The following is a 23,821-nucleotide window of genomic DNA, read 5'->3' as shown; positions in this document are numbered from 1 at the left end:
AACCAGCGCTATTCCCGCGCTGCGTCTGCGGGCGCCTATTTGCCGCTGGCTGCGATATGACAAAATCGGGGGCGCATGAGAACTTCTTTTGGTCGTGAACGCGCAAGCAACCACACGAATGCATGACAGCGCACTTCTACGGAACAAAGGTGATTCTAGATCAGTCACTAAACTTCGCGTCGATAAGGTGAACACCAAAAATCTCATTCATGCCATGCCGCCAAGAAGTACGTTCTGAATGTCCTCCAACGCCCCGACCTCCATCAGCATCATGCAGACTTGTAAGCAGAAAAACGTCTTTGGATTTCCATTTACTCTCGCTGATCTACCTCTCCAGGTACGCAGCTTCTGTAGTCTTGCAGATAACATATGGCAAACCCGCTCCATCGTCATTTGAAGACCCCGCTATTGTTGCCATCCACAAAATTGCGGACCGCTTCCTGGGCATGCTGAAGCCCGGAGCCTATCTAGTAGGACGTCTGCCATGGCTGCGCTATGTTCCTGGATATGCACCCGAAATCAAACGGTACCGCAAAGAGGAGTTGGAGGTGCACCTGGGACAAGTAGATGCAACCCGTCGGTCTGTGGTAAGTCTTTAGAGACACGCGCATCTTGTCGGCCGGCTCTGATGCCGCCCCGAAGGAGGAGGGATCGGATCTGCCCTCGTTTGTGCGTTATCTCGTTGAGAACCCCGACTCGCACGGGCTAGACGAGGAGACACTCGCATACTTGGCAGGGCCTTGTACGGTGCTGGTTCGGACACGGTAAGTCGCTCTTCTCGAGACAGGGTCTCTACTGTACTAACGCACGAGCCGCAGACCTCTGTCGGGATGTATACAATTGTCATGGCTGCCGCACTTTTCCCTGAAGAGCAGGAAAAGGTTTTGGCTGAGATTGACGGCGTTTTTGGTGGTCAAAGTGAGTTTAACGCTTTTACGATACAACACACTCTCAATGGTGCGATTGAAGTGCCCACACCCGACGACATGAACAGGCTACCTCAGCTCGACGCGTTTATTCAGAGGCTCTGCGTTGGCGGCCAATTCTACCCATATGTCTCTACCATCAAGCCTTCGCTAACTTCGTCTGGAACGGATACCATATCCCAGCGGGTGCGACAATTATCGGGAACAATTGGTGCGTCCCTTGTCTCCCGTTCCTCGGCCTTTTAATCCCTGATTTGCAATCCACAGGGGCATCTCTCGCGACACTGAAGTCTTCCCCGATCCTGAGACGTTCAACCCCCAGCGCTGGCTCAACGACCAAGGCCAAATGAGGCCCCAGAACGAGATCCGGTTTTTCACCTACGGCTTTGGCAGACGGTACGTTCGCACTCTCCCTCTCCAGACCACTCACATTTATCGTCGTTATCCACACAGAGTATGCCCGGGTCAGTACGTTGCCAGCCGCTCGCTTTTCGTGACAATGTCATTGCTCTTCTGGTCATTCCGCATCTCGCAGGATCCGTCGCAGCCAATCGACTCAAACGCGTGAGACGATGGCATAGTCCGCCATGCGCATCCATTTAAAGTCAAGGTTGAACCGAGGCGAAGCGTTGAAGAGATTAGGGAAACCATGGCGACCACTAAGTGAAAGGCTTCTGCAAGATATTGATACACATAGATTGTATACTACTAGAACTTTGCGCAAAGCTATCACAGGGTACTCGCTTACTTTGATGATTTTACGCTTGTACATACACTTCAAGAATAATACTAGATCTTAGTCATAATGCACTGTAGAATTCTCGCTGGAACCAATCTACTACCAGTAATATCAGGTATTTCAAAAGCACTGTGTCATCACGTTACAGAGATACACTAAGACACCACTTGCATGAGACTGAATCCTTGAACTCGACATCCTATCTACGGAGTAGTTCTAGTCGCAAGCTGGCCTATGATGGCGGTGTCAACGACGTTAAGTGACCCTCACCTAGGTGATATGTTCAAGATCCTCGTACTTTCCATCCACGCAGCCGAATTACCCAGATACTATCCACAACAATGATGATTCCAAGGCTGACAACGAGACTTCCACCACTATGGAGGAAACACGAACTAATATCAGATAAAACCGAAAATCATTCATCAAGACGGAACTCACAAGACCCATTTCTGATAATTCCACGCCGTATCTGGTGTTATCCCAATGAGCGGCAGTGCGATGGCCCATGGGAGGCAATAGAATATGTTGGCAACAAGACTTTGGCATAGATACCTGCGTTAACGTGCGTTCAAAGGTAACAGGTAAGCATTTCACCACGCAACGACGGAAAATTGGGAGTGAACGAACCACTTGGTCTGAGTCGCCAACAAAATCGTTGCTAGTTGTGTTGAGACGGCGTAGCAGATATAACACCAATCGATGCTTCTCCACATCATTGCCGTAATATCTGCCACCTCGTCCGAATTAGACAGGTACTTTGCAAATGGCCCTGCTCCGTGGATCGAGAGAGCTATACACATGGGAACTTCAACGAGGAGCGCTATCGCAACCGAGCGGCGTGCTGGTGCGGTTATGACTGTCCGTGAAAAAGCGGTCGTGAGTGGAGATCAGTTCGGGAAGACTGGCGGACGTACACCTGATATCAGACCATGACGCCGGTGAAGGCAGTGATCTCGCGTGCTGATATATACCCCATCGATGACCTACAAACGCGTTCGATGTCGCCTCGAGTGCATTGACGGGGACCATGATTAATCCCCATCTAATCGTGTTGAAGACGCCCCAGGCGGTCGCGTATGCCTGACCCATCGAAACAACACCATGAATCTGCCATAGACTCCAAATCCGATTGAATGTCAATTTATCGAGAGTTCGAGGGACTCAATAGACTTACTATATCGCGTTCCTGACCGCACTCTCCGTGAACGTCCACCTCCCGGGACGTACGAGCCTCATTAGTGAATGTCGGTTGAACCATTTCAAACCACGTGTGTCAATGCCGTTCCGGGTGCTTGTTGTCCTGACGAGGTACAAGAAGTAGACTAGGCCAGCGACAGCGCCTGCGAGACTACGGGCAGTTGATTAACAAGCAAATTGGTCAGTGGGATATAGAATTGGCGTACTCGCAAACGAGCTTGATAATGGCAACAGTATGAATGGTTGGTGTGAATCCCTTCACATGAACCGTTGATACCAATGCAAGTTCCAGGAAGATCTGGATCAAAGTCTGCACTGTAGACATCAAGAGCGGGACACTTGAACGAGGAAGGGAAGGAGGTTACATCAATCATCTTTCGCACAGAACATAGGATAACAACAGTAAGGTACATACTCGGGCTTATCCAAAGCGCGCGTCCCCAAGCTCACTGCCGTATTGAGTGTGCTTGCCAATGAATCGAATGCTAGGATTCGAAGGTACACGACAGATGTAGCGCGTGTCTTTCCAGGAACGTAAGAAGCGGCGAATCCGGGGGCGCCAAAGAGGAATATGATGGACAGAAGTGTTCCAAGGCACGACTGTACCGAAATCAGCGTGTAAGTCAGAGACAGCCTGTCTAGAAGTTGAGTCGAGGAATCGCGGGTCGTGTCTCCACTTCCGATGGTGGACCTATATAGCAGGAGGAGATGTTACGATAAAGAGTTGTTCGTGATTCTGGATAGCGCACCATGCTGCACGGGGAAGACCTTCATTCAAAACCTCTACAACACAAGAGAAGTCTTCGAAGTTGATTCATAAGGGACCGCATCAGCCATAAAGTATTATGCCTGACTGTACTTACAGGTGTATGCGTCCGTCGTGGATACTAGCGATGCATCAATGTTGGCCACCCACATCTTCGAAAGCGTGCTATATACAGCTGGTATCAAGAAGGATGCGAGGTTGAATATGAGCGCTCCATGATAACTGGAACCAAAGAGCAATAAGTACACAACAACATAGCCCTCTGCAGCGAGCCTACCTGGCACGAAGCCGTGTCAGAGTCATCCTCCCATTCTTCGGTCGACCGAGCTCTCCGCGTTGGCCATCCTCGTCGTCAACAGGGGACTTTGTAAGGGAATCGGGTCTTAAATTATCAGCCATAGCGAGGTCGCAGTCGATGGACAATCTGGTGCCGGGTTCTGTACTGGGTAGAGGGGTATATAGGGAGGTACTCATGGCGGCACTTTATCAGAGTTTCAGAGACTGTCTAAGCTGGTAGACGCTGAGGTTGGGTCACATGTAAGTCAGTGACGGTCACACGCTATTTGAATAGGGCCCTTCTCACAATCTCCCCCTGTCAGCAGTGGCGTTAACGTTGAAGTGGCACCCCACAATCTTACGAAACATCAGGATCATCGTCGACCACGTCCTATGGATCATGTAGCTGAACGCCTTCTCGCACTAGACTGGCTGGGTCAACATCAGATTCAAATGGTCTTACCTGAACATATCGCCAGTCGCGCGCGCGAAGAATGACTAGTGACTAGGGGAGCGAGGGAAATGCACATACGCGGGATCACTGATCAGCGCAAATCCAAGTTAGTGAGACAAGGGCTTACCGCGACGGCGATTACGCCACTGCGCGCAACGGCGGTGAAAAGATGAAGCTCGGCAGCCGCCGATCCCAAACTTAGAACAGAGCCCCTGACTCGATAACAACTCCTAGTCACTAGCAGACTAACGCGAAGAAGATCGAAACATTCAAGGTACATTCAAATACGGATACATTTTGAGGACGTTGATCATATAGCTACAGGGCAAAAATGCAGTGGAACATAGGAAACTCGATATGGGTTATGATAACGGTAACTGACATCTTCATCGTGCGATCTATGAAATCAAGAAAAGTCCACCACCTCCATCATGTTGACAAACGAGGCGCTCTGAAACTCCCGCTTTGGCCCATACACCATCTCGTACTTCGAGTAGCTGTAGCACGTCCGCCCTGTATAGCTATCGAAGCACCTCAGCTCTGCTCCAGGTCGAGTCTGTAGCAGCTTCGGGGTGTGCCTGCACGAAGCCCGCTGCGTCGTTTCGTCGTACACGATCTCGTAGGCACCCAGGACTGGCAGACCGCCTGCTGTCGAGTAGACACCGCGAGAGGACCCGTTGAAAGATGGTTGGAATATCAGGGGAATGTATGCTCGGTAGGTAAAGTCGTCTAGTTTCTGTATCTGAGCGCAGATCTTCTTATCCGAAGATGTCGGAGGGATTTGCACGCGAGCGACTACGTATTCAGGGCTCCACTGGCGCTCGTTCGACGCTCGAGAATAGCAGCCATGAAGAACAATCTCTGTAGCGCCCGTGCAGCTATCAATCACCGAGTCGCGTAAGACGGACACGGGACATAGAATGGCTGAAGGTAGGTCCCCGGGCTTGTGTACTTGCAATTGGCTCAGCCGAACAGGCTGTGTCGATCGCCCGATGCCTGAAAGCGGATACGCCTCGAGGCGTGTACTTGTAGAGAGTGTTGAAATGTTATCCTCGTCTACAGTGTATGGTCGAAGGACAATCAGGTGGGTTTTGGAGAGAGCATGACGTGCTATGCCAAATGTGGTGCCCTCGACAATCTACGCCGTTTGAGTACGCAACTCTCGTTTAAGAAACGAGGACAAAGTGATACTCACGGTGTCATCGATGATCTCCGTTACAACAAGAGAGCAATATGCATCGAAGGTCAAGAGCAAGCCGTTGGACCTGTCTGTCCCTGCAAAAAGGAATAAGTGATTCGGTCCTACGACAAGCTCTGTGCGGTAAGAAGAGTCCGGAGGGATGGAATGAGAGTGTTCAAAAAGCTGGGGGAATTTGGGGACGTCAAGCTCCTCATCGACGTTTGTGTTGAGCACAACTCTACAATCATAGTAAGTTTCGCTATGGCGAGCAGGCAAGGCCAAGGTCGCTTACATGCGTGAATTACTGCCTCGTTGTTCGTTGATAGTCACGAATGCATGGCGGTTTCCTTCGTGGTCCGTTACTTCTGCGCACTGCATGTGGTTCACGGAGAAACCATGAGTGACAGCATAGATGCATATTGAGTCATCACCAGCAGGCCATGAACAATCCGTGCGGCTGAGATCGCGGCATCGGACTTCAGTATGCGAAGATGAAATCAGGTACCGGCCTCGGAGAAGTTGAAACGTATTGCCTCTTCCAACAGGGATGCTGAAGCTGGATGCAACAGGGGGTTTGGCGAATATATTGCGAGACGCGCGGGCGGTCTTCACCAGAGCCCGCTCGATCAGTTGCCTCGGCTGAAAGGGGGGCAATCGGTGCGGCCGTGGAAGATAGGAGGCTGCGTAGATACTCCTCCATAGAGCGCTTTCATAGGTTATATCTCGCAGACGTCGCGATACCTTCAGTGAAGCCGGTATCAGCGATACGCTATATGACGTCGAAGAAGAGCGACTGTGATACCTGTCGTAAAGAGACGACACCATAGATGTCTGTTTCAGCGACAATGCTGCAGAGCACGTCGAATGGGAGGTCGCTGAGTTTCATGGGTGTGGAACGTGGTAGTAGAAGAGGAAGATGTGAGACAGTGTAGGGGCTTAGCTCAAGCGAACCTGGTGTCCCAGAACGCGAAGTGATACCGAGGGACGGGTGTGGAGGCTACTGCCTATGGGGCTGGTCTCACCCAGTGACATCCATTCTATAAGTATCTGTCAACGGTACCCGCAGTCTCGAAATGGTCAAAGGGACTGACATCACATGGATATTATCGGTGGGTACTTGCCAAATTACCGAGGACACAATTACTCAGTGAGATTAACACTAAGCTGAACATAGGTCGGGAGGTCACGTAAGTGGTAATAAGGGTCAAGAGTAGCGTTCACTCGTTGCGTTGTCCTCAAGCGGGGCCAATGATAGCGTGACTCGTGGATCGTGAGACTTTGATTCCATCCTGGGCGTTCTCTGAAGTTCACCTCTCCTGTTTCTTCTTTTATACACGGCCAACCCGCAAAAACATCCAACCCCATCCAACTGGGAATTCCGAGGCTAAATCACCCCTCTTCTGCTTCCAAAGGGCGGAGTCACTCACGGAAGACCGGGAACGGAGCATCCGCGTGCCCCTGCATCCGATCGTCCCTCAGGCTTGCCGTCATCCAGGTCAGAACGTAAACCCGTGTCAAGGGCTGGGTCAGGCTATGAAGCTGTCCGATCAATACGTGGAGGATAGCGACGTTTTAGCAGAAATACGGAGAGAATCGCAAGACCTCTATAATCGCATCCATTCAATCGCTTATGATGCCAATTTCATGGAACAAGTCGCCGAGACGTACAACGATTTACCTTGTGTTCGTAAGTAAACTGATTTCACCGCCTTACGCCTACGTGCCAACGTAACGGTCCCTTATCAATCAAATTATGTAGCAAACCTTCGGTGTGGCGCCTGGTATGTCGACCCGAAACTTGTAACAAGATTTCCTGCTTTCGCGTTCTTTCCTGGTCCTTAACCAATAAAACAGGCCTCAACTCAAAGCGCTTATTTCAAATCTACTGATGGCCATACTCGAAATTGGTCGTTCAATCTTCGGCGCCCAAACATTCATCTCCTTACGTTTATCGAGGACCACAAGGGGTGAGGTGTTCATGTTGCCATCTACCACCTATCACCTACCTATCCCGCTTTCACAAGCATGCTTCTCGTGGATTCAACCCGTGCGGGCAAGCGCATGCCAGATGCATTGTCTAAGACTGTACCGATCTGGTGTGCGGTAATAAACCGAGCCGTATCGCTGCGATATCCAGATGTGGCTCGCTTCCATGATCCAACAATATGGAACACCAAATTGTACACCCCTCCCGGTGTTGTCTCAGCCCAAGAGCACACTCAGATATCGGAGCTACTGGACTCTTGGGCGCATGATCTTGCTGTTCGTCCGGACTTTCATCGGACCCCAATGGATTATGATTGTTCTAACAGAAAGCCTAGACGTCTTCGTATGAGATTCCACAGCTCACAGCTTCTCTACGGCCGGTGTGGGTCACGCCATCCACTACTTCTTTTCCGCAGGCGCCTTCCATTAAGGCCAAAGGATCATACCCTATCGTATGCGTATCGGCATCGAAACAAGTCTTCGATGGAGTGGAGAGGAGATATGGCGGCTTCTCCTACGTGCAAGGCTCTGGTGACGACCACGAACTTTGGGGAATGGTAGTTCTCTCGTCGAAGTTCAATTCACCGCGCCCTTCTCACCTTACGTGTTTTCTCAAACAGGGTCTTACCCCCGAGATATTTTGGAAAAACCAATCGGCTATCCTTAGATGCTCCCGCGCCGAACTTCAGAACACAGTGCTTAATTTAGTCAACGCTGTTTCTGGGCCGCTCCCTGTCGGTACCGGCACTTGGAAGCTGCTACCGAGTCCGGTTAAGCATGTGAGGGAACGGATCCTGCTATGTGCAAATCAGGACCTACCGTGTCCTCTTTCATGCCAGGTTCCCATTGACATCAAGAACAGTGGAAGAGTTTCTTACCTGCAGCTTACCTCTGCATACGATCCTGTCGCAAGCGATCCGACGTCCTCCACAAACTTCAATCAGGATCAGACATCAAACCCTCCTCGGAAAGTAATCAACATTCCCGCAGGCAAGCGCGGCAATATCCATCTCCTACAAATCGCCCTTCCTCAGGCGATGTCCTTCGTTCACGCCCAACTCGTCAATGATCGCATCGTCTGCATCTCGTGCGACTCGGGCAAGGACGAGTCCGTCGGAATTGCCCTCACGACCCTGGCCATGTACTTCGATGAGAACGGCGACTTCCGCCCCGAACCTGGGGTACAACGCCTAGGTACGTACACACACAAGTATATTGGTCGTCCTGTGAGTATATCTCAAGGATGTACACAGATAAATCAATCGTAAAGACCCGGCTTCAGTGGATCATCGCCAGCCGCCCTTCTGCGAACCCCTCTCGTGCGACCCTGAAGCGGGTGAACGAGTTCCTCTTCACCGACCCGTCTCTCCGCTTCAACAAATACGCTACCACTCCACCGCTCCGTTCAGAGGCGGCCGAAATATCTTATTAACCTAATCTTGAGCCCGGCCCTCGCGGAGGGACACAGCCACGCCTGCACTTGAGTGGTAGACGACGATCTTGAACTTCCCTTGCAGACCGCCGTTGTACGTGCTCGGGACCATGTAGTATCGACCGGCAGCAAGCGAGATCGGGGGTATGTCGACCCCAGATATGGCGTCCGAGTACGGTCCTGATGTCGCAACGCATTCATCTGACGCCAAACGCGGTGAAGAGAAGATCGAGACGTTGAGAGATGATGATGGGGAGGGTGTAACAAAATGTAGGCGTGCTCTGTAATTTATTATTAGCCATCAAAGAAGCAACGTGCTGTCCAGTACCTACCCAAACTGCGATGCTATTGGCATGCGTATCTCGTACACTGGGTTATCTGCGTACTTTCCATTGCTAGGGCCTCCTGCTGCAGTTTTGGAACTCCTGCGAAGATCTGATCAGCCAATCGATCCAAAAGCTCAAAGACACAATGTAACCTACCATTCGCCTCTGACGATCCTGTTGTACATGCCAGCACCCTCCTGCGCGATCGGAGCGCAATCAAAGCGTGCCTCACTCTCGATCTGGATGCTGAAATCGCCCATCTGACTGGCGTCAAACGCAGACAAAACCAGTGTATAACTGCCAGCTACGCAGCGTATTTCTTGTCAATTTCGATGACTAGCCGTGGAGATTCGCACGTACTAGGTAGAGACGTCGAGATACGAGCAGAACCGTACACGTACGCACCCGAGTTCGCCACAATCTCTTTACGCGAAAGCCTATAAGCGTAAAGTATCAGTCCTACGTCGCACCCCAACATATCAGCCACGACGCACTCAATGACGCGCTCGCCTTGCGACCATACGAGCACGAGGTTCAGGGGCATTTCTCTCGAGCCATATGCTGTAATTGTGACACGGTGGCCCTCCGGAGCTTTCACTCGAGACTGCGAAGCAGTCGGTACCAGCCTAGCAGGACGAGTTGATGATGGCGAGGTAGATGAGGTAGGGTGCAAGCGTAGATAGTACTGAGGATTGAGCATATATGTTGGGCATGACGGGTTGCCGCCGGCGTTCTTGCTGGAGAAAATGCCGTCGATCTAGTAGGTTTAGTGGATAAGCGAGCGAGCTCACTCTTCACGGAAAACAACAAGAATGACGTACCTTTGACGTGTGGGCTGGCGGGGCTGCACGCGTATCCCATGACAGAGAGAAACGGGCGTAGGCTGTGATAGTGAACCCTACATCCTCCGCCTTCAAATTGTCCACCGGATTGTCCGGTTCATCAAAACAGGCTAGCAGAGATAGCACGTTCGACTGCACCCCAACGCGGGTGCGCACAAGTAGATGCGAGCTATCCGTGTACGTCCCCTGTGTTATCCATGAAGCAAAGCAACACACCATACATACTGGACACTCACCTTGGATGCTATTCGCGAGAGATCGCCTGGTCCGACTCCAGCATCCTGACTCTGGGTATTCAGCGCAATATAGCCCCCGTGCTTCCGCGTATTCCGCAAATGTCGCGTCAAGAGCACCCACACCTCGTCGCTGCCCCCATCATTCTCCCGGCTCGAGCTTGATGAGCATGATGATGAGCTTCGACTTTCCGATAGGCAGGGCCTATGCCGCGTATCATGCGACGGGCCACACTGCAGCAGAAGGTGGCGAGTTCTATCTATCACAAGCGTCAAGCGGATGTATGGCTCTGGAGAAGGAGGAAATTACGTGTGCTTGACTGTCTTCCGCCCGTAGCCGAGGTTGCATGCCACGCCCTTGGGGAATAGCATATAAGTGACTATTCTAAGTGGTGGAAGAGGCATAATTTACCCGTGAAATGCGAGGCTCTGGCTGAATAGAGCTGGATCCCAGCTTATATGCACACTCCCAAATATGTTGCAGACCTCCTCCCACTCAAGTTCGTAAACCTCTGCATATTCCCCAGAATCATGGTGTAAGAATGCCGTTGCGTACGTCTAGAGAGTGGCATTTTGAACTCACGGCAATGACTGAGATAGTCGTCAGGATCCAGTCTCTTCTCATCCTCTTCAGCAACCCGAGAGTCGAGCAGGGTACATCGTCGCGAGTCACCGCTCTCGGATAGGTCTAGGGACTGTTGTATGCGAATGACTGCTAGACATCGTATAAATGGATGCATACCGATAACTGCATATGCGTGGGCTGGCAGGAAACGCGGGTCTGGCACAGCATCTCGTGTAGTACCGACGGTGATAACACAGTGACCTTCGTTCATATCATGTGTAGAATGGTGCCAAAGGTTTGGATACCGTCAGGGATTGGATGCAAGATTGGTTTGATCTACAAAATTCGGCGTACCTTCCGTGAACCCCTTGCGTAGTCTCCTCCAAGTTCGCTCCCACTCGAATGAAGAGCTGTTTCACGGTAAGTTCGTTACGCCAAGCAAAAGCAGCGGTCGAAAGGGACAGACTGACCTCTTTATCTCGAGATGCTCTGGAATCCATCCTGTAAGAACACTATAATTTGGGAAAGAACATTAATTCCGTGGCCGAAATGGAGGAAAGAAGCAAATTAACGATGCTCTCAGATACTTACTGAAGATCCACCCCCGAGTTTCTGAAACGTTTATGATAAAATCAATGAGTATGTCCGACCATGGCAGGTTCAAGACGCACGATCCCGGAAAGTCGTATCCACCAGTTATCTTCATATACTAGAGCATTGTCTGATTCCAGTCGCATCACAGCAAAGCGTTAACAAGACTTACTGCTTTCTCAACCAGAGCCGGCCATAGGACACGACAATGTCGGTGTGTAAGCGACACGCCCAGGAGACATCCCTCTGAATCGACCGGTACACGATCATTCAGGACTTGTGCACGAACGGGGAAGTGACGCCAAGAAAATCAACCACGATACTACGTCTCAATCGAGAAGCCAATGACGCACCTATCTGTCAAGGAAGGCCAACGATTCGAACGGCGATAGAGGGGCAGCACGAGTCGATAGTCGAGCAATTCAATTGTCAATCCCTCTGAAGCGATCAACGACTTACTCGGCGATATGCGCCGTTAAGAAAGGCGCGAAGGGCGTACTCGCCACTCGCTGATCGGATCGGAAGCCCCGAAGCATCTTGGGGGTGAAGTGACCCAACGAGAAGCTGAGAACAAACCACAGCGTCGGTGCATACAACGAGCAAGAAGAGTGATTAAATGCACGAGACACCTACGGTAGACTTAAATCGGCGTTGATAGTCGACGCATACGGCCACTGAGGCGCAGACTGAGCAGTCGTTGACGACGCTCTGACGAACGCCTCTCGGGTCGGGCGCATCCTCGTCCCCACCAGAGCCGCTGGTGCTCGCCGTTGTGTAGTCGGTCAGAAACTCAGAGGGGCGTTTCCAAGTCGCGCCGCGGGCCATCTGCTCAGGAGCAAGCGACACGTGCGCATCGCGGTCCCTAGCCATGCGTCAACGAACACGTCATAATCAGCAGTAGCACAACACCGACTGCAGAGGCGGTGCGGGGTCCGTCCACAGAGGCATCCGAACTCCATTGACGACAGCCCCGCGAGCAAGAACGGCTGCTTGTTGTTCTGCAAGTAACAAAGTCAAATGAAGGAAGTTCGATGTGGTCAAACCCAGAATTCACGAGATGTTGTGCTACCGAATAAGAAACCGCACGCACGAGGTGAGAATGGGTCGGCGGGGAGCGGCGCTACGGGGCGCGCCCGCTTGATCTTCTCCGCACGGTCGAGGGCTCGTCGGGCAGACTGGCGTAAACGCGCACGTGCCTGGTCATCTGTGGTGTCTCTTGAGAGGTGTATGGCGCGGTCGGCGGCGCGGGCGTAGAGATTGAATGCTTGGTCCCAGTCTGAGCGAAGCTCGGCCTGGGCAGCTTTCGCCAAGGAAGCCTGGTGGACGGACAAGTGAGTCCGCGGAGTCTCGGGGCTTGACAGAACTTGCCTCGATGTCGTCGACTGATTTCGAGGCCATGGCTCGACCACCGACGTCGATCAGCCAAGAAACGCTTGGTGTGAACCATCTATTCAGGACAACAGGTGGGCGGACTCATTGCCACCGTGTATCGCCTTGCTAAATTGGGCTATTTATCCCCTGTCCGGCTGGCGGTCCAACAACAATTTTCAAGCCAACGAGTCGTCCACGATCCCTCCAATAGCGTGCAGAGGATATAGTTTTATAAAGATATTCAAATGTCATCGCGATGTCCACATGATATATAGTAACGATTAAGAATACAGTACTATACCAGACCTATAACCATCCTCCCTCATGACGTCGCGCTCCAGCGTCCTAACTCAAAACATAGCAGCAGGCCAAGTTCTAAAGGTTCGCAGCGCGCTTCAAGCTGGACCTGCGACGCCGTCCCCTAGTTGCAGGCTCCGGCTCAGCATTGGTCATAGTGATTGCGGAGGGTGAAGGGACTCTGCCTTGTGGGTTCTCCATCCACCCCTTCAAGAAAACGCGCCAGTTGACCTTTGACGGGACAAAGTGACCTGAAAATCACGTTGGCACCTTTTCGTACGCCGAGATATCAGAACTCGCTTACCACCATCGTGTTGCTCAACCCTTATGTTCTCAGCAACTTCCATAAGCATCTTTGAGCGCTCTTCAACAACAATGATGTCGTTCTTCCCCATCACGAGTAGCGTTGGCGTCGTATACATCTGGCTGTATATCTTCTGGCTTAGTTCACCGGGAGCTTTGAAGCCTGCGACCGAAATGCAAAATTTGCTGTATACGTAGACAGTCAGTACACTGCGTGAAATATGCTGCCATGAAGATACACACAATGGAGGATGAGGAGGCAGGCCATCGACCAGGAACGGGGGGTAGACATGTGGTCTCTCAAGCTGGTGGGCGATAAGTTAGGAGTGGTCATTCGCCCACAATAGTCGACATGCTCACCAGTGCTGCAAGAAGAGGAGCAAACCCAGCACCCTGACTGCACGACCCCACCATTCCACCATCAGCTACTTGGCGCCCACCCTCATGTATGCCATGCGTACCTAAACCCGAAAACACCCTAATACAGCACCCTGTCAGACTTCCCTCTACCACGAACACGAAACGAAGGGCTCACGTCAAACCGATCCTTTCTCAGAATCTCCCGTATGTATATCAGCGTGTCCTCGAGACCCTTCGCCGTTTGCCTTGCTCTATCAGCGCGCCACCATGCGCGGGGAGCGTCCTTCTCGTCTGTGCTGTCGGGGTTCGCCTCGGATGCGCCGACCGCGTCGAGGGATGGCTCAGACGCGGAACCAGCCAGGTCTATTCTGCGGAGAGCAATGGGCGCATTGACAAACACTGACATGGGGGGTGATGTCAGTCCATGTGTACGTGTGCGCAGCGTGCTGCAGTGCGAGACAGACGTACCTAGCTCAATGTTTGGGCCAAGGGACTTCCTGAGCGCAGCGAGCTGGGCAGGGTCGTCGGTTTTTATGTCAATTAAAACGATTGGAGATGTGGACGTACGCGTTTTCCAAAGATACTAGCGTTCTGGGAGAACCTAGCCAAGATACTCCATAAGATTGAGGACATTCGTCAACGCGTGTCACGTACCCATGGAGCATAAGGACCTTGCAGGGTGCCGCCTGTGTAGTCATTTCTAGATTGAAGCGTCGAGTCTAAGGGGTGACTAGTTGATGATAGGATACAAGAGAGAACCTCTAGGGAAGGGCAGGAGGAAGAGGATGGGGTAAAATTGGGGCGAAAAGTCTCTGTGTGATACCACCTCCATTAAGTAATCCAGCTGCAACTGGAACGATTGGTTGGGGCATTCTGCGATCGCGACACGCGCCGGCCGCGCGTCTACCTTGTTCCTCCCTTCTCCCGCGTTCCCAGCTTCATAAACCTTGAAGCCTAAAAACCTTTGACTGTCCAGGTCTTTGTGACCTTGTTGTGCTCATATTGGATTGAGACAAGCTATCGGGTCAATGTGGGTTGACTGTCTTTATTGCGTCTTGTAATGCCTCATGCAGTCCGTGCATGTAGTCCGCGGGCATATCAGGTGTGGTCACTCTTTCTGTCGTTCTTGTGGGGCTATGCTGATAAGAAACTGGCTTGCGTTAACTAGGCAAAAATGTAATGATACATGCAATGGTATCTATTGCAAGAAACAGTGTAGATGATTTGATATTGAATAGATAATGGTGACGAGATCCGTGGTTTATGTCCACCACAACGCCTCGAAGGTCCCAGTGCACGAAGCGGAGAACGGCAGCCTCTCGGAACGGGTGGCGGGGAACACTTACTCCGAGTATGTGTCGTTATCGTCGACGTTGATGCGCTCGATGATCGTCCGCACGCGCTCGTACACGGCGAACACGATGGCCTGGCCAGGAGCGACACGCAGCACTCTCGGCGTGATACCCTTGTAGAACGACCGCACGCCCTCCTGCCTCCACATTTCCGCCCCGATAGCTGATATGCGCTGGAACGCTGTCTTCCCGGGCTGTGCAGGTGCCTTCTGCAAGCCTGTTATCAAATGTAAGAGATGGTATCACACTGAGGCGGAGATTACGACTTACGCGTTTTAATAGTGTCGATGGGCGCATTGGAGAACGGACCCATCGCCCCGGATATGAGACCGATCATCATAACTTGATACGACGGAAGCTCAGTTCTGTCGGGCTGATATTTGTGCGCCAACTTCTTGAGCTCCTGGTACGCAGTAAAGTTCGCACCTAAGCACGCCAAGTCAGCCTCAGCGCTCCACCTCTTCACGTTCCCCAACGGCAACAGCACTCACCCTGATTCGTTGCTTGCCGAAGGGCGGTCAGGGAGACACCGCGATAGAGCGTTAGAAATCCCTCCTCGCGAAGGATGGTGTATACGGCATGACCAGCGTTGCGATATCTTGGCGCCTCAAGAGGATCGGCAAGGGAGTGTTGCTGTGCTTGCAGGCGAATTTTCACCACCTCCATGGGACACACGACGGCCACCGCCTCAGTCGTACCCGCAGCAAGACCAGCTGTCAACGTGAATGCCAAGAGCGCCAAATCAGCGAAAGAATGTTCAGAAGAAAGAGCACTGGATGAATGACGCACAGATGAAAATGTTCCCGATACTCGTCTTACCGGTCTCCTTGTCCGCCAGCCAGCCCTTGTACGTCTCAAACGATGCGAACCGTATCGCCATCTTGGGCACGATGCCAGAGAGCACAGCGCCAAGACCCTTGTACAGCGCGAGCGGCGTTTCGCGCCGCATGATCATGGCTCCAGTTGCGAGGAAGCCTCTAGGCTTCGTCTGCAGGGAGGTCGTTCGTTAGGTTCGTCACGGTTGCACGAGGCACGCGATATGGCAGACTCACCCCTGGAGCCATGCCTGACTTGGAGAGTTGCATTCGGACCTTGATGGTGTCGAGAGGTTGGCAGCAGAGCTGAAAGAGTCGAAGGCGACGTTGGCATAGTGCTCAAGTGTATGGGTAGAGGACATACCGCCTCCATCGCGCCAGCCATGCCCCCGGCGGTGATGTGCGTTGCAAATCCGACTGGTTTCTTGTCTGCCTTGGACATCGTAAAAGTACTTTGCTAGATGGAATCAAAGAGTTATGGAAGTCCGTTGCGCGTCGTGTGCGAGATGAGGGATCAGAAATTGGTGTTGCTGCGCGCGCCTACGTCGTGGTAGATGGGAAACAAAAGGTATGAAACTAAGCGACCAGCAAGAGCCCGCCCAAGATGAATGAAGGAGCCCCGCTCGACCTCCTTTCGTGTCGCCATGAATCACGCTTCAGTTGGCCCCTGACGAGAGATTGCGGAGCGGCCTTAGCATGTGAAATGAACGAAGACGTCTCGTTCCGCGTTCGGCAGTTGCCGCATTACGCCCGATCGCTGTCTCTCTTGGACCGGACCCATCGCCTCGCTGCCTGGCTCTGGGGCGCCCCGCGTGCGTGGTGGGCTGGTGTTGGTGGCCTTGGGCTTTCCCCCGCATCCGCTCTTATTCCGCCAAGCTTGAAGGCGGGTTTAAGCCCAGATATAAGCTCGTCGACGCTTCTCGTGCAGATGTTGGCTCTTCGGGCCACCTCGGTCTGTAAGTGCACGTTGGTGTGCGTAAACGCATGTTCCGGGTTCAATCAGCTGCGTCATGGGCTGTGCTTCCGAAACTTAATCATATGATCCCCACGAAGCCTCCTCTGCTGACTCGGACTTGCAAAGAGCCACTCGGACTTGTAAAGACCCCTCGGCAGTCTACACGGGCGGGTGACGCAAAAATGGCAACTAAGTTTGCGGCCAAAAGCGCGTGAGATACAGAATCTCTGTGGGTGACACATGAGAACAACACTGTGGAGATATGATGCAATCAAGTTCATGAGACACTCGGAAGTGCCGAACTCAGGCCCAAGCGAAGCGGCTGAGTTCGCCCAGGTATTGGAGCAAAGTGGGGTTAATTTGTGACAAAACGATGAGGATATCGCTCGAGGCAATTCTGTCCAGTGCATGTAATCCGATATCCTAACCATATGAGTGCGACGAGTTCACTGTGCGATGCCTGCCAAGTTGATTCCAATTGAGGGCGCATACTGCCCGCATGTGTTGAAACGGCATATCGGCCACATATGGGCTGCCTGTGCAGCATAGGCCAAGACCTTCGTTCTCGGGCTAAAACATCCGAACGCGCCGATGTGCAAACCTATTTCATTCAAAGCAAATCCAGTTGACAACTGCAACATTAGCATACATGCAATCTTTCTAGATATAATACAACAGCGCTAGCGTAACGTGAATCATGATTATGACGAATGCACGAGGTCAGTGCAAAAAGGTGAGGCATGTCTAAGAAACTCAGACCAAACAAAGTTGGCAGCCGCATCCGAAGTGGGAAAAGTGGAATGGGGACCACGCGCATAAGCATCCGTAAGCCAAGACTCGATGAACGAGCCTTCGAGAGGGATAGCATTATCCCACTTTGGCCAGTGGCCGTACGGGAAGTGAAGATGCGCACCAATCCATGAAATCCAAAAGAGCTCCGTTCCCCAAGCCCTAATGCCGCTGTCAGGTCTGACTGTAAGGAGCCAGTTACGGATGTTGTCGCTGAGATGGGCCCAACAGCTTGGTGTTTTTCGGTCAAATGTTGAAGGCAGAGGGAGGAATGGGATGTCGTCATAGGAGCTAGTGTCGCCATGGATGCTCTCCGAGTCCTGATATAGGTAATTAGGTTGGTAGCGTAGAGGAGGTGAATGAACACACCGACGACCAATCGGAATCTGGGTTTTCCTCTGTTTCATCCTTGGTGTGAGCGCGTAGAGACAAGGTGGTATATGGCTCGAGTTCCGGGGCAACAGAGACGGAAATGGATATAGGCTTTTCAGGCCTCATTAGCAGGTATGATACAGCATCGACAAGGAGAGAAACTCACAATATCTTGATTGGCAAGGTGGGGGGGGATCTCTCCCGCGAAATTCAATGAGACATAGAACGGGAGTATCCTTGCACTCCCAGCGCGAGCGAGCGAGACATTGGGGTGCACGATGGCATTGACAGGGAGAGGCGAGGCGAGGTCCATGTCCATGTCGCTGAAGGACGGATCAGCAACGAGGGCAGCAGCGATGACAGTGGTGGAAACAAAGACTCAGAGAGAGAACTCGCAAGGTCGCCGCTCACCAAAATGGATGTGGCACGTGATCTGCACGCACCCTCAGGCTACATGCCGCTAAGTGCCTGCGACTCTGCAGACGCGCTGCGTTATACCAACGTCCACCGTAGTTGTATGCGTACTGTAATCCAGACGTTAACACGTTAACAATGGAAGATTTTGTTGATGGTACCGGTAAGCACGGGTCTTGTCCGATTGACGTATCTTACGGCTGGGAGCTTATATACAATACATCAAGTTATTCAGTATCCCTCAGACAGTGAATCTCGCGACGAAGTTCGTTGCACCGTCTGCGATGCAACACTCAAACTCAAGGGAAATATCAAGAAACACTTGAAATCCAAGAGCCACCGATCTGCATTTCACCAGAAGGCGTCTATCTCTTTACCTATGCCCAATGCCTCTCCGGTGGCAGGCCCATCAAGGACTCGGAGCCACGCTGCTCAGCTTGTCGATGACCCGATGGAAGAGCTTGGACCACCATCCTATCAGCTTGATCCTATGGATATCAGCCCACCCCGCAGTCCCATGGACCTTGGTCAACCCCACGATTCCCGGAATATCAGCTCGCCCCCCCCTCTTCCTGTTGAACATGGAACTGTTGGTCCTGATATCAGCAAGTCCCAAGCACCCCGTGATCGTGACTGGGCCCCACTATCCACGCTCATTAACAGTGTCCCTCAGTACCACAATCAGCGTGAGGATCATCTTGACGAGCTGATGTGGGATAGGTTGCGACAAAACCTCGCCTATCAGGATGCGTTAAGTGGGGTTGCAGGCAGCGACGACTCAGATGACTTCTATGCAGAGCAAGATGCCGGTATGAAGCTTCCAGGTACTAAGAGTTTGTCTCTGCAAATCTAATGACTACTGACGTCTTGCACAGATATCCAACCTCCTGCTTCGGATATCGGAGATACTTCAGAGACGTCACCTGAGGATCCCATGTATCCTTGGCCATCCAAAGAGGTTCGTCTATTCTTCCAATTATCCAATCATGAACATGTTAACTTAAACAACGGAAACAGCATTTCATTACTTCCGTCCTGTTCAGCTCCCCCCGAATACCTTACTCGACCGCTCAAAAGAATGCTGTACTGAACTGGGCAAAGGAGCTCGGCGCTCAAAATGTGCCGTCTCTATACTCCTTAAATAAAAGCTATAAGCGGGTTAAGGAGCTTGTTGGGGATCCTACCCAGCGCAAGGTTAGCCCTTCGGGCGATGTCTTCTACATTAACAATGTTGCAAAAGCGATTTCCATGGTATAGTGATCCTTCACTATCTACTTCAATTGCCACTTACATGTCTGCTGCTAAGGACTACGCCAACCCTTTAACACGATTTGCTATGCAGGATTACCCCGAAGATACCCCTCATAAAGTGTCGGAGGTATTTCACGGGCAGAAGATGCTTGCTGAGCGCCCATCGCCACCCGCTGTTCGCTTGAATAATAGTATATACTTTGTCGACGAGCTGCTCCGATTGGATGGAGGTGGCTTCTTCATACCCTCACGCTTTTTCTACGGATCACCAGAAAACACTTCAGGGGTACCAGAACGTCAGCTTTTAGCATTTGGACTGCCCGTTCAGCGTACAAAGGCAAGATAATCCCTTTTGATGAATTACCTATAAAATCTAACTGTTGTATGATCAGGCTGGGTTTGACGTCTCGTCCACCCCAATTCTCGTTCCAGTATCATCTTTTGAGCTATCGTTTAGCGACTTGCAAAAAGCGGGACAAGTCACTGACGGAGTTTCTGGTATGTGAGCAGGGCATTACAATGCTGCTACATGTACTGATTGTTCGCTAGCTTTGTCGGGGTCTAATACTACACTCGGCCCGAATCCTCTGCGTGTCAAATACAATGGAAAGATGGTATACTCTGTCCCTGTCATCGTTTTCATGGACGATGTATCGGGAAATATGTCCAAGCAGTGGAATAAGCACCATGCAGTATACATGTCGAACGGAAACTTACCTCGTGAGATGGTCGAGAAGGAGTTTTGTGTTCGCTTTGTCTCGTCTTCACCCAACGCCGCACCAATGGAGTTGATGCGAGCGATGAGGGACTCTATCAGGCAAGTAAATTCAGTCCTATTAGCAGAGAATTAGACTAACTGGTTATAAAGCCAAGCTGCGGACGCTGGTGTTGAGACGTGGGACTGCAAAGATGAGGATCGAGTTATACTGCTGCCATACGGTCTCTTTTTTGGCGGTGACAATCCGATGCAAGCCGAAGAGTGTAGCCAGGGAGGCGTCAACAGTAGCCACTTCTGCAGGACTTGCGATGTTGGCGGTACCAATGAATTCAAACAGAGCCACGCAGGCTATCAATCACTCTTTACGGTAAGTTGTGCTTCTTTTAGTTGCACACCCAGCTTATACGATCTGTTTAGTCCGGCAACTTACGGAATCCGAAAGATACGAAGGATGACATACTCCGGCAGTTCAAGACAGCGGTTGAGCCTGGTGCGGCCAATAAACTTAAGCACTCATTTCAGCAAAGTGGTATTCGGGATTCGACTTCATCCTCTATTTTAGACGCAGTCGTTAATATGGGAAAGAAGTTACGAACCAAAAAGGGTGACGCCAGTGGACCTTTGACGGAAGCAGAAATTCGGGCGAAGCTTGAGAAGGAAATGGAGGACCTTTTACGTGGCCAAGCTGCAGAGGATACCATTAATCCCTTACTTGGGATGGACGGTGCGTATTTTTTTTCCTTCTTGTCTTTGTCGTGCTTATATTTCTCAAGGCGTGAATATTCATATGGACACTCCGACAGAGATTCTTCATACCGTGCCCCTGGGAGTTGTCAAGTACCTGTGGAGCCAGACCATCACTGTTTTGGACGAAAAGAAACTGCTCGGTACTTTCCAAACTCGTCTTGACTCCGTTGATGTCAAGGGGCTCAATAGTGCTGCAATTGATGCGGCATACATGGTTCGACATCGCCAGAGCCTCATTGGCAAGCACTTCAAGAGTTTGGCACAGGTAATGCCATTCTTAGTCTACGATCTTGTGCCGTGCGAGGTCTTGGATGCGTGGACACGTCTAGGGGAACTTGTAGTGCTTATCTGGCACACGGAAATTAACAATATGGAAACCTACTTGGTGAGTTGAACGGACATAAATTTACTCAATATTAATAAGCTTACTGAGCTATGTAGGCGGATCTCACTCGCACAATCCAGGATTTTCTCAACGTCTCCTGTAAATGCGCACCAGGCATCCTCCTCAGTAAATCAAAGTTTCATTTTCTGATCCACCTTCCTGCATACATCCGGCGCTTTGGACCTGCTATAATCTTCTCAACTGAGCGTTATGAATCTTTCAATCACATCTTTCGGCTTTCGTGTATCTTCAGCAACCGGCAAGCTCCGAGTAGAGACAGCTGCTTGGCTTTTGCCCGGCAAGATGCAGTCAAGCACATTGCCACAGGCGGGTTTTTCTATGACCCCCATCACGAAAAGTGGCTTCGAGCTGGTTCCTTTGTTCTTGGGTACCTCAAGCATCACCCTGAGCAAGCTCGTCTGCTGGGTTTGACAGACTACTTAGACCAGAAGTCAAATCCAGCACCAGGTACGGCGTTACTCAGGTTCAGGTAGATGTCGGAATTGTGCTAATACTTAAGTGATTGATAATCTGAAGGTTCTGGGAAGATTGAGCGATCATCAAACCCAGTTGTCGCCACCCACACGCGGTGCAGCAAGATTTGGCCACAGTTCGCATTAGACAAGGCCTTTTATCACGGTACCAGTTTTGTTGCCCGACATGGTGACAACGTGACGGTTGGACAGCATGTTATCCTTGACAGGGATCACGAGCTTTGCATAGGGACCATTAACAAGATCTTGGTTTCCGAAGCAGATCATTGCTCGGTGAAGCACATTGCAGTGCAAACCATGGAGTTTATGCCAACTCTACACCCAGCTCTGCATTTACCATGCTTGCGACAGACTATTCAAGAACTTGTTGTGGGTCCAGCGGTAAGTAAACGCTCACTTCTGGTATCATATATCACAGTGCTCAAATGCAACCAGAGTGTTGTCTGCGCAGTGAATCTTCAGCACGACTGCCCCGAATCACATTGCACCGGCGTCACAACCAAGATGGTTTACCAAGAACGTGAGGCCACCACATGTACCAAACTTGTTATCGAGCATGAACCCAACGATTTGTATGTGCTCAACGCATATTCATTGCACAATTACCAGCACATCCGTGCTGTCATACCCAACAGCGAACTTCTGAAGGCTCCTCTGCGTGTTGCAGAAGAGGATATCAACGACGTTCGAGATGCAGCGGTCCGCAAGCTCAAGGATAAAAGAGATCAACGAGCTGCTAGCAAAAGGACGAAGCCCACCCCAACATCGGACGAAGTTGCAACTCGTAGTGGCTCAATGCAACCGCCACGCTTTCCGTCCATCCAGTCGCCTACTGTAAGCGAACCGTCATCATCGCAAAGGCCAAAACCTCGCCAGAAAACGAGAATAAATAACCCTCAGTCCAACATTCAGTACTCGAGCTCATCACATCAGACTACTCGCCACGCATCCCACCCAGCTGATGATTCTCAATCCCCCAGTAGGCATTCAATTCATCAGCCCTCGTTACTATCATTGCGTCAAGATACTGATCCACCCTCTCCGTCTCTAGTAGTTTCTTCACGCCCGTCAGATCCAAGCCAAGGTCACCATCTCGTGTTTCGCCCGGAACAGACCCCACCACCGCGCTTTGATCATCAGAACCTGCCACCAATGATGCCGCCTCCGTCAGCACGCAGCGACCAGATGAATCAGATGGATTCATCCCGCAATTTCCCTCTGCCAGACATCACTCACAACCTTTCTTACACGGCAGCATCTCAGAACCCACAACATTTGTCTCAACAATATTCTCCTAGTCCTTTCGTAGCTCAGAGCCCTCCCTTTCCTTCGCACCACCGCGGCACAAACCTTCCACAGCCGCCGAACCCTCTTTCCCAGCCTCAATATCCATCCATGGGCATGATCCCGCACTGGCAGCCTTTGCAGGGTCACCATACATGGGCTCCTCTAGCTCCGGGTCAATCTCAGGGACAGCCATCGCACTTCCAGCAACCACCAAATCCTCAATATGCCCATCCTCATGAGCCAGCGGCCCAGCACCCAACCAACACATTCTGGCATGCGGTCCAGCCAAGGTCCTATCGCCCTCCATGGAGTTCGCCTCCTCCGTGAGGTCTTCTTGAAGGATTTCGAAGGCAAGCCACAAGTTCACGCCCAACTAGTGGGGCACTTCCCTGGAC

At 51.4% G+C, this 23,821-nt stretch overlaps 8 protein-coding genes across 8 annotated transcripts; 2 read left to right on the top strand and 6 right to left on the bottom strand.

Annotated features, from left to right (window-relative positions):
* Window positions 1-122: 122 nt before the first annotated feature.
* CONPUDRAFT_90727 (cytochrome P450) lies at window positions 123-1,494 on the top strand (the record flags this gene model as incomplete). The annotated part of the gene is made up of 8 exons (XM_007771284.1): window positions 123-149; window positions 226-281; window positions 338-587; window positions 643-747; window positions 819-918; window positions 1,023-1,137; window positions 1,194-1,322; window positions 1,380-1,494. The coding sequence occupies 8 exons, from the start codon at window positions 123-125 to the stop codon at window positions 1,492-1,494; spliced, it is 897 nt and encodes a 298-aa protein (XP_007769474.1).
* Window positions 1,495-1,731: 237 nt separating this feature from the next.
* CONPUDRAFT_82739 (uncharacterized protein) lies at window positions 1,732-4,084 on the bottom strand. Its single transcript, XM_007771283.1, has 10 exons — window positions 3,909-4,084; window positions 3,729-3,853; window positions 3,615-3,666; window positions 3,281-3,556; window positions 3,072-3,203; window positions 2,843-3,016; window positions 2,583-2,785; window positions 2,296-2,524; window positions 2,107-2,220; window positions 1,732-2,042 (listed from the first exon to the last, which is right to left on the bottom strand). Exons 1-10 carry the CDS (start codon window positions 4,028-4,030, stop codon window positions 1,949-1,951), a joined length of 1,521 nt encoding a protein of 506 aa, XP_007769473.1. The 5' UTR covers window positions 4,031-4,084; the 3' UTR covers window positions 1,732-1,948.
* Window positions 4,085-4,767: 683 nt separating this feature from the next.
* Window positions 4,768-5,919, bottom strand: CONPUDRAFT_154569 (uncharacterized protein; the record flags this gene model as incomplete). The annotated part of the gene is made up of 3 exons (XM_007771282.1): window positions 4,768-5,499; window positions 5,557-5,779; window positions 5,834-5,919. 3 exons carry the CDS (start codon window positions 5,917-5,919, stop codon window positions 4,768-4,770), a joined length of 1,041 nt encoding a protein of 346 aa, XP_007769472.1.
* Window positions 5,920-6,978: 1,059 nt separating this feature from the next.
* On the bottom strand, window positions 6,979-12,969 carry CONPUDRAFT_105583 (cysteine proteinase). Its single transcript, XM_007771281.1, has 27 exons — window positions 12,885-12,969; window positions 12,607-12,832; window positions 12,430-12,514; window positions 12,150-12,378; window positions 11,972-12,080; window positions 11,689-11,792; window positions 11,597-11,634; window positions 11,517-11,537; window positions 11,396-11,437; window positions 11,280-11,335; window positions 11,103-11,186; window positions 10,944-11,048; window positions 10,773-10,872; window positions 10,671-10,717; window positions 10,364-10,620; window positions 10,107-10,313; window positions 9,780-10,042; window positions 9,646-9,722; window positions 9,442-9,589; window positions 9,292-9,384; window positions 8,781-9,240; window positions 8,148-8,721; window positions 7,863-8,084; window positions 7,566-7,803; window positions 7,396-7,508; window positions 7,301-7,341; window positions 6,979-7,228 (listed from the first exon to the last, which is right to left on the bottom strand). The coding sequence occupies exons 1-21, from the start codon at window positions 12,912-12,914 to the stop codon at window positions 8,961-8,963; spliced, it is 2,601 nt and encodes an 866-aa protein (XP_007769471.1). The 5' UTR covers window positions 12,915-12,969; the 3' UTR covers window positions 6,979-7,228; window positions 7,301-7,341; window positions 7,396-7,508; window positions 7,566-7,803; window positions 7,863-8,084; window positions 8,148-8,721; window positions 8,781-8,960.
* Window positions 12,970-13,112: 143 nt separating this feature from the next.
* CONPUDRAFT_137704 (FSH1-domain-containing protein) lies at window positions 13,113-14,609 on the bottom strand. The gene is made up of 9 exons (XM_007771280.1): window positions 14,502-14,609; window positions 14,415-14,448; window positions 14,316-14,358; window positions 14,023-14,246; window positions 13,949-13,965; window positions 13,848-13,884; window positions 13,731-13,792; window positions 13,489-13,673; window positions 13,113-13,435 (listed from the first exon to the last, which is right to left on the bottom strand). Exons 1-9 carry the CDS (start codon window positions 14,543-14,545, stop codon window positions 13,263-13,265), a joined length of 819 nt encoding a protein of 272 aa, XP_007769470.1. The 5' UTR covers window positions 14,546-14,609; the 3' UTR covers window positions 13,113-13,262.
* Window positions 14,610-15,189: 580 nt separating this feature from the next.
* On the bottom strand, window positions 15,190-16,456 carry CONPUDRAFT_125336 (mitochondrial carrier; the record flags this gene model as incomplete). Its single annotated transcript, XM_007771279.1, has 6 exons — window positions 15,190-15,416; window positions 15,470-15,625; window positions 15,691-15,912; window positions 15,989-16,187; window positions 16,252-16,320; window positions 16,379-16,456. The coding sequence occupies 6 exons, from the start codon at window positions 16,454-16,456 to the stop codon at window positions 15,190-15,192; spliced, it is 951 nt and encodes a 316-aa protein (XP_007769469.1).
* A 1,117-nt stretch (window positions 16,457-17,573) lies between these two features.
* CONPUDRAFT_166038 (uncharacterized protein) lies at window positions 17,574-18,485 on the bottom strand. Its single transcript, XM_007771278.1, has 3 exons — window positions 18,297-18,485; window positions 18,128-18,241; window positions 17,574-18,078 (listed from the first exon to the last, which is right to left on the bottom strand). The coding sequence occupies exons 1-3, from the start codon at window positions 18,447-18,449 to the stop codon at window positions 17,671-17,673; spliced, it is 675 nt and encodes a 224-aa protein (XP_007769468.1). The 5' UTR covers window positions 18,450-18,485; the 3' UTR covers window positions 17,574-17,670.
* Window positions 18,486-20,406: 1,921 nt separating this feature from the next.
* Window positions 20,407-21,654, top strand: CONPUDRAFT_57827 (uncharacterized protein; the record flags this gene model as incomplete). The annotated part of the gene is made up of 4 exons (XM_007770884.1): window positions 20,407-20,625; window positions 20,689-20,880; window positions 20,931-21,237; window positions 21,287-21,654. The coding sequence occupies 4 exons, from the start codon at window positions 20,407-20,409 to the stop codon at window positions 21,652-21,654; spliced, it is 1,086 nt and encodes a 361-aa protein (XP_007769074.1).
* Between the last annotated feature and the right edge of the window lie 2,167 nt (window positions 21,655-23,821).

Source organism: Coniophora puteana, assembly GCF_000271625.1.
Source record: "Coniophora puteana RWD-64-598 SS2 unplaced genomic scaffold CONPUscaffold_7, whole genome shotgun sequence".
NCBI classification, from domain to species: domain Eukaryota; kingdom Fungi; phylum Basidiomycota; class Agaricomycetes; order Boletales; family Coniophoraceae; genus Coniophora; species Coniophora puteana.
This window is presented reverse-complemented; position numbering and strand designations above follow the sequence as displayed.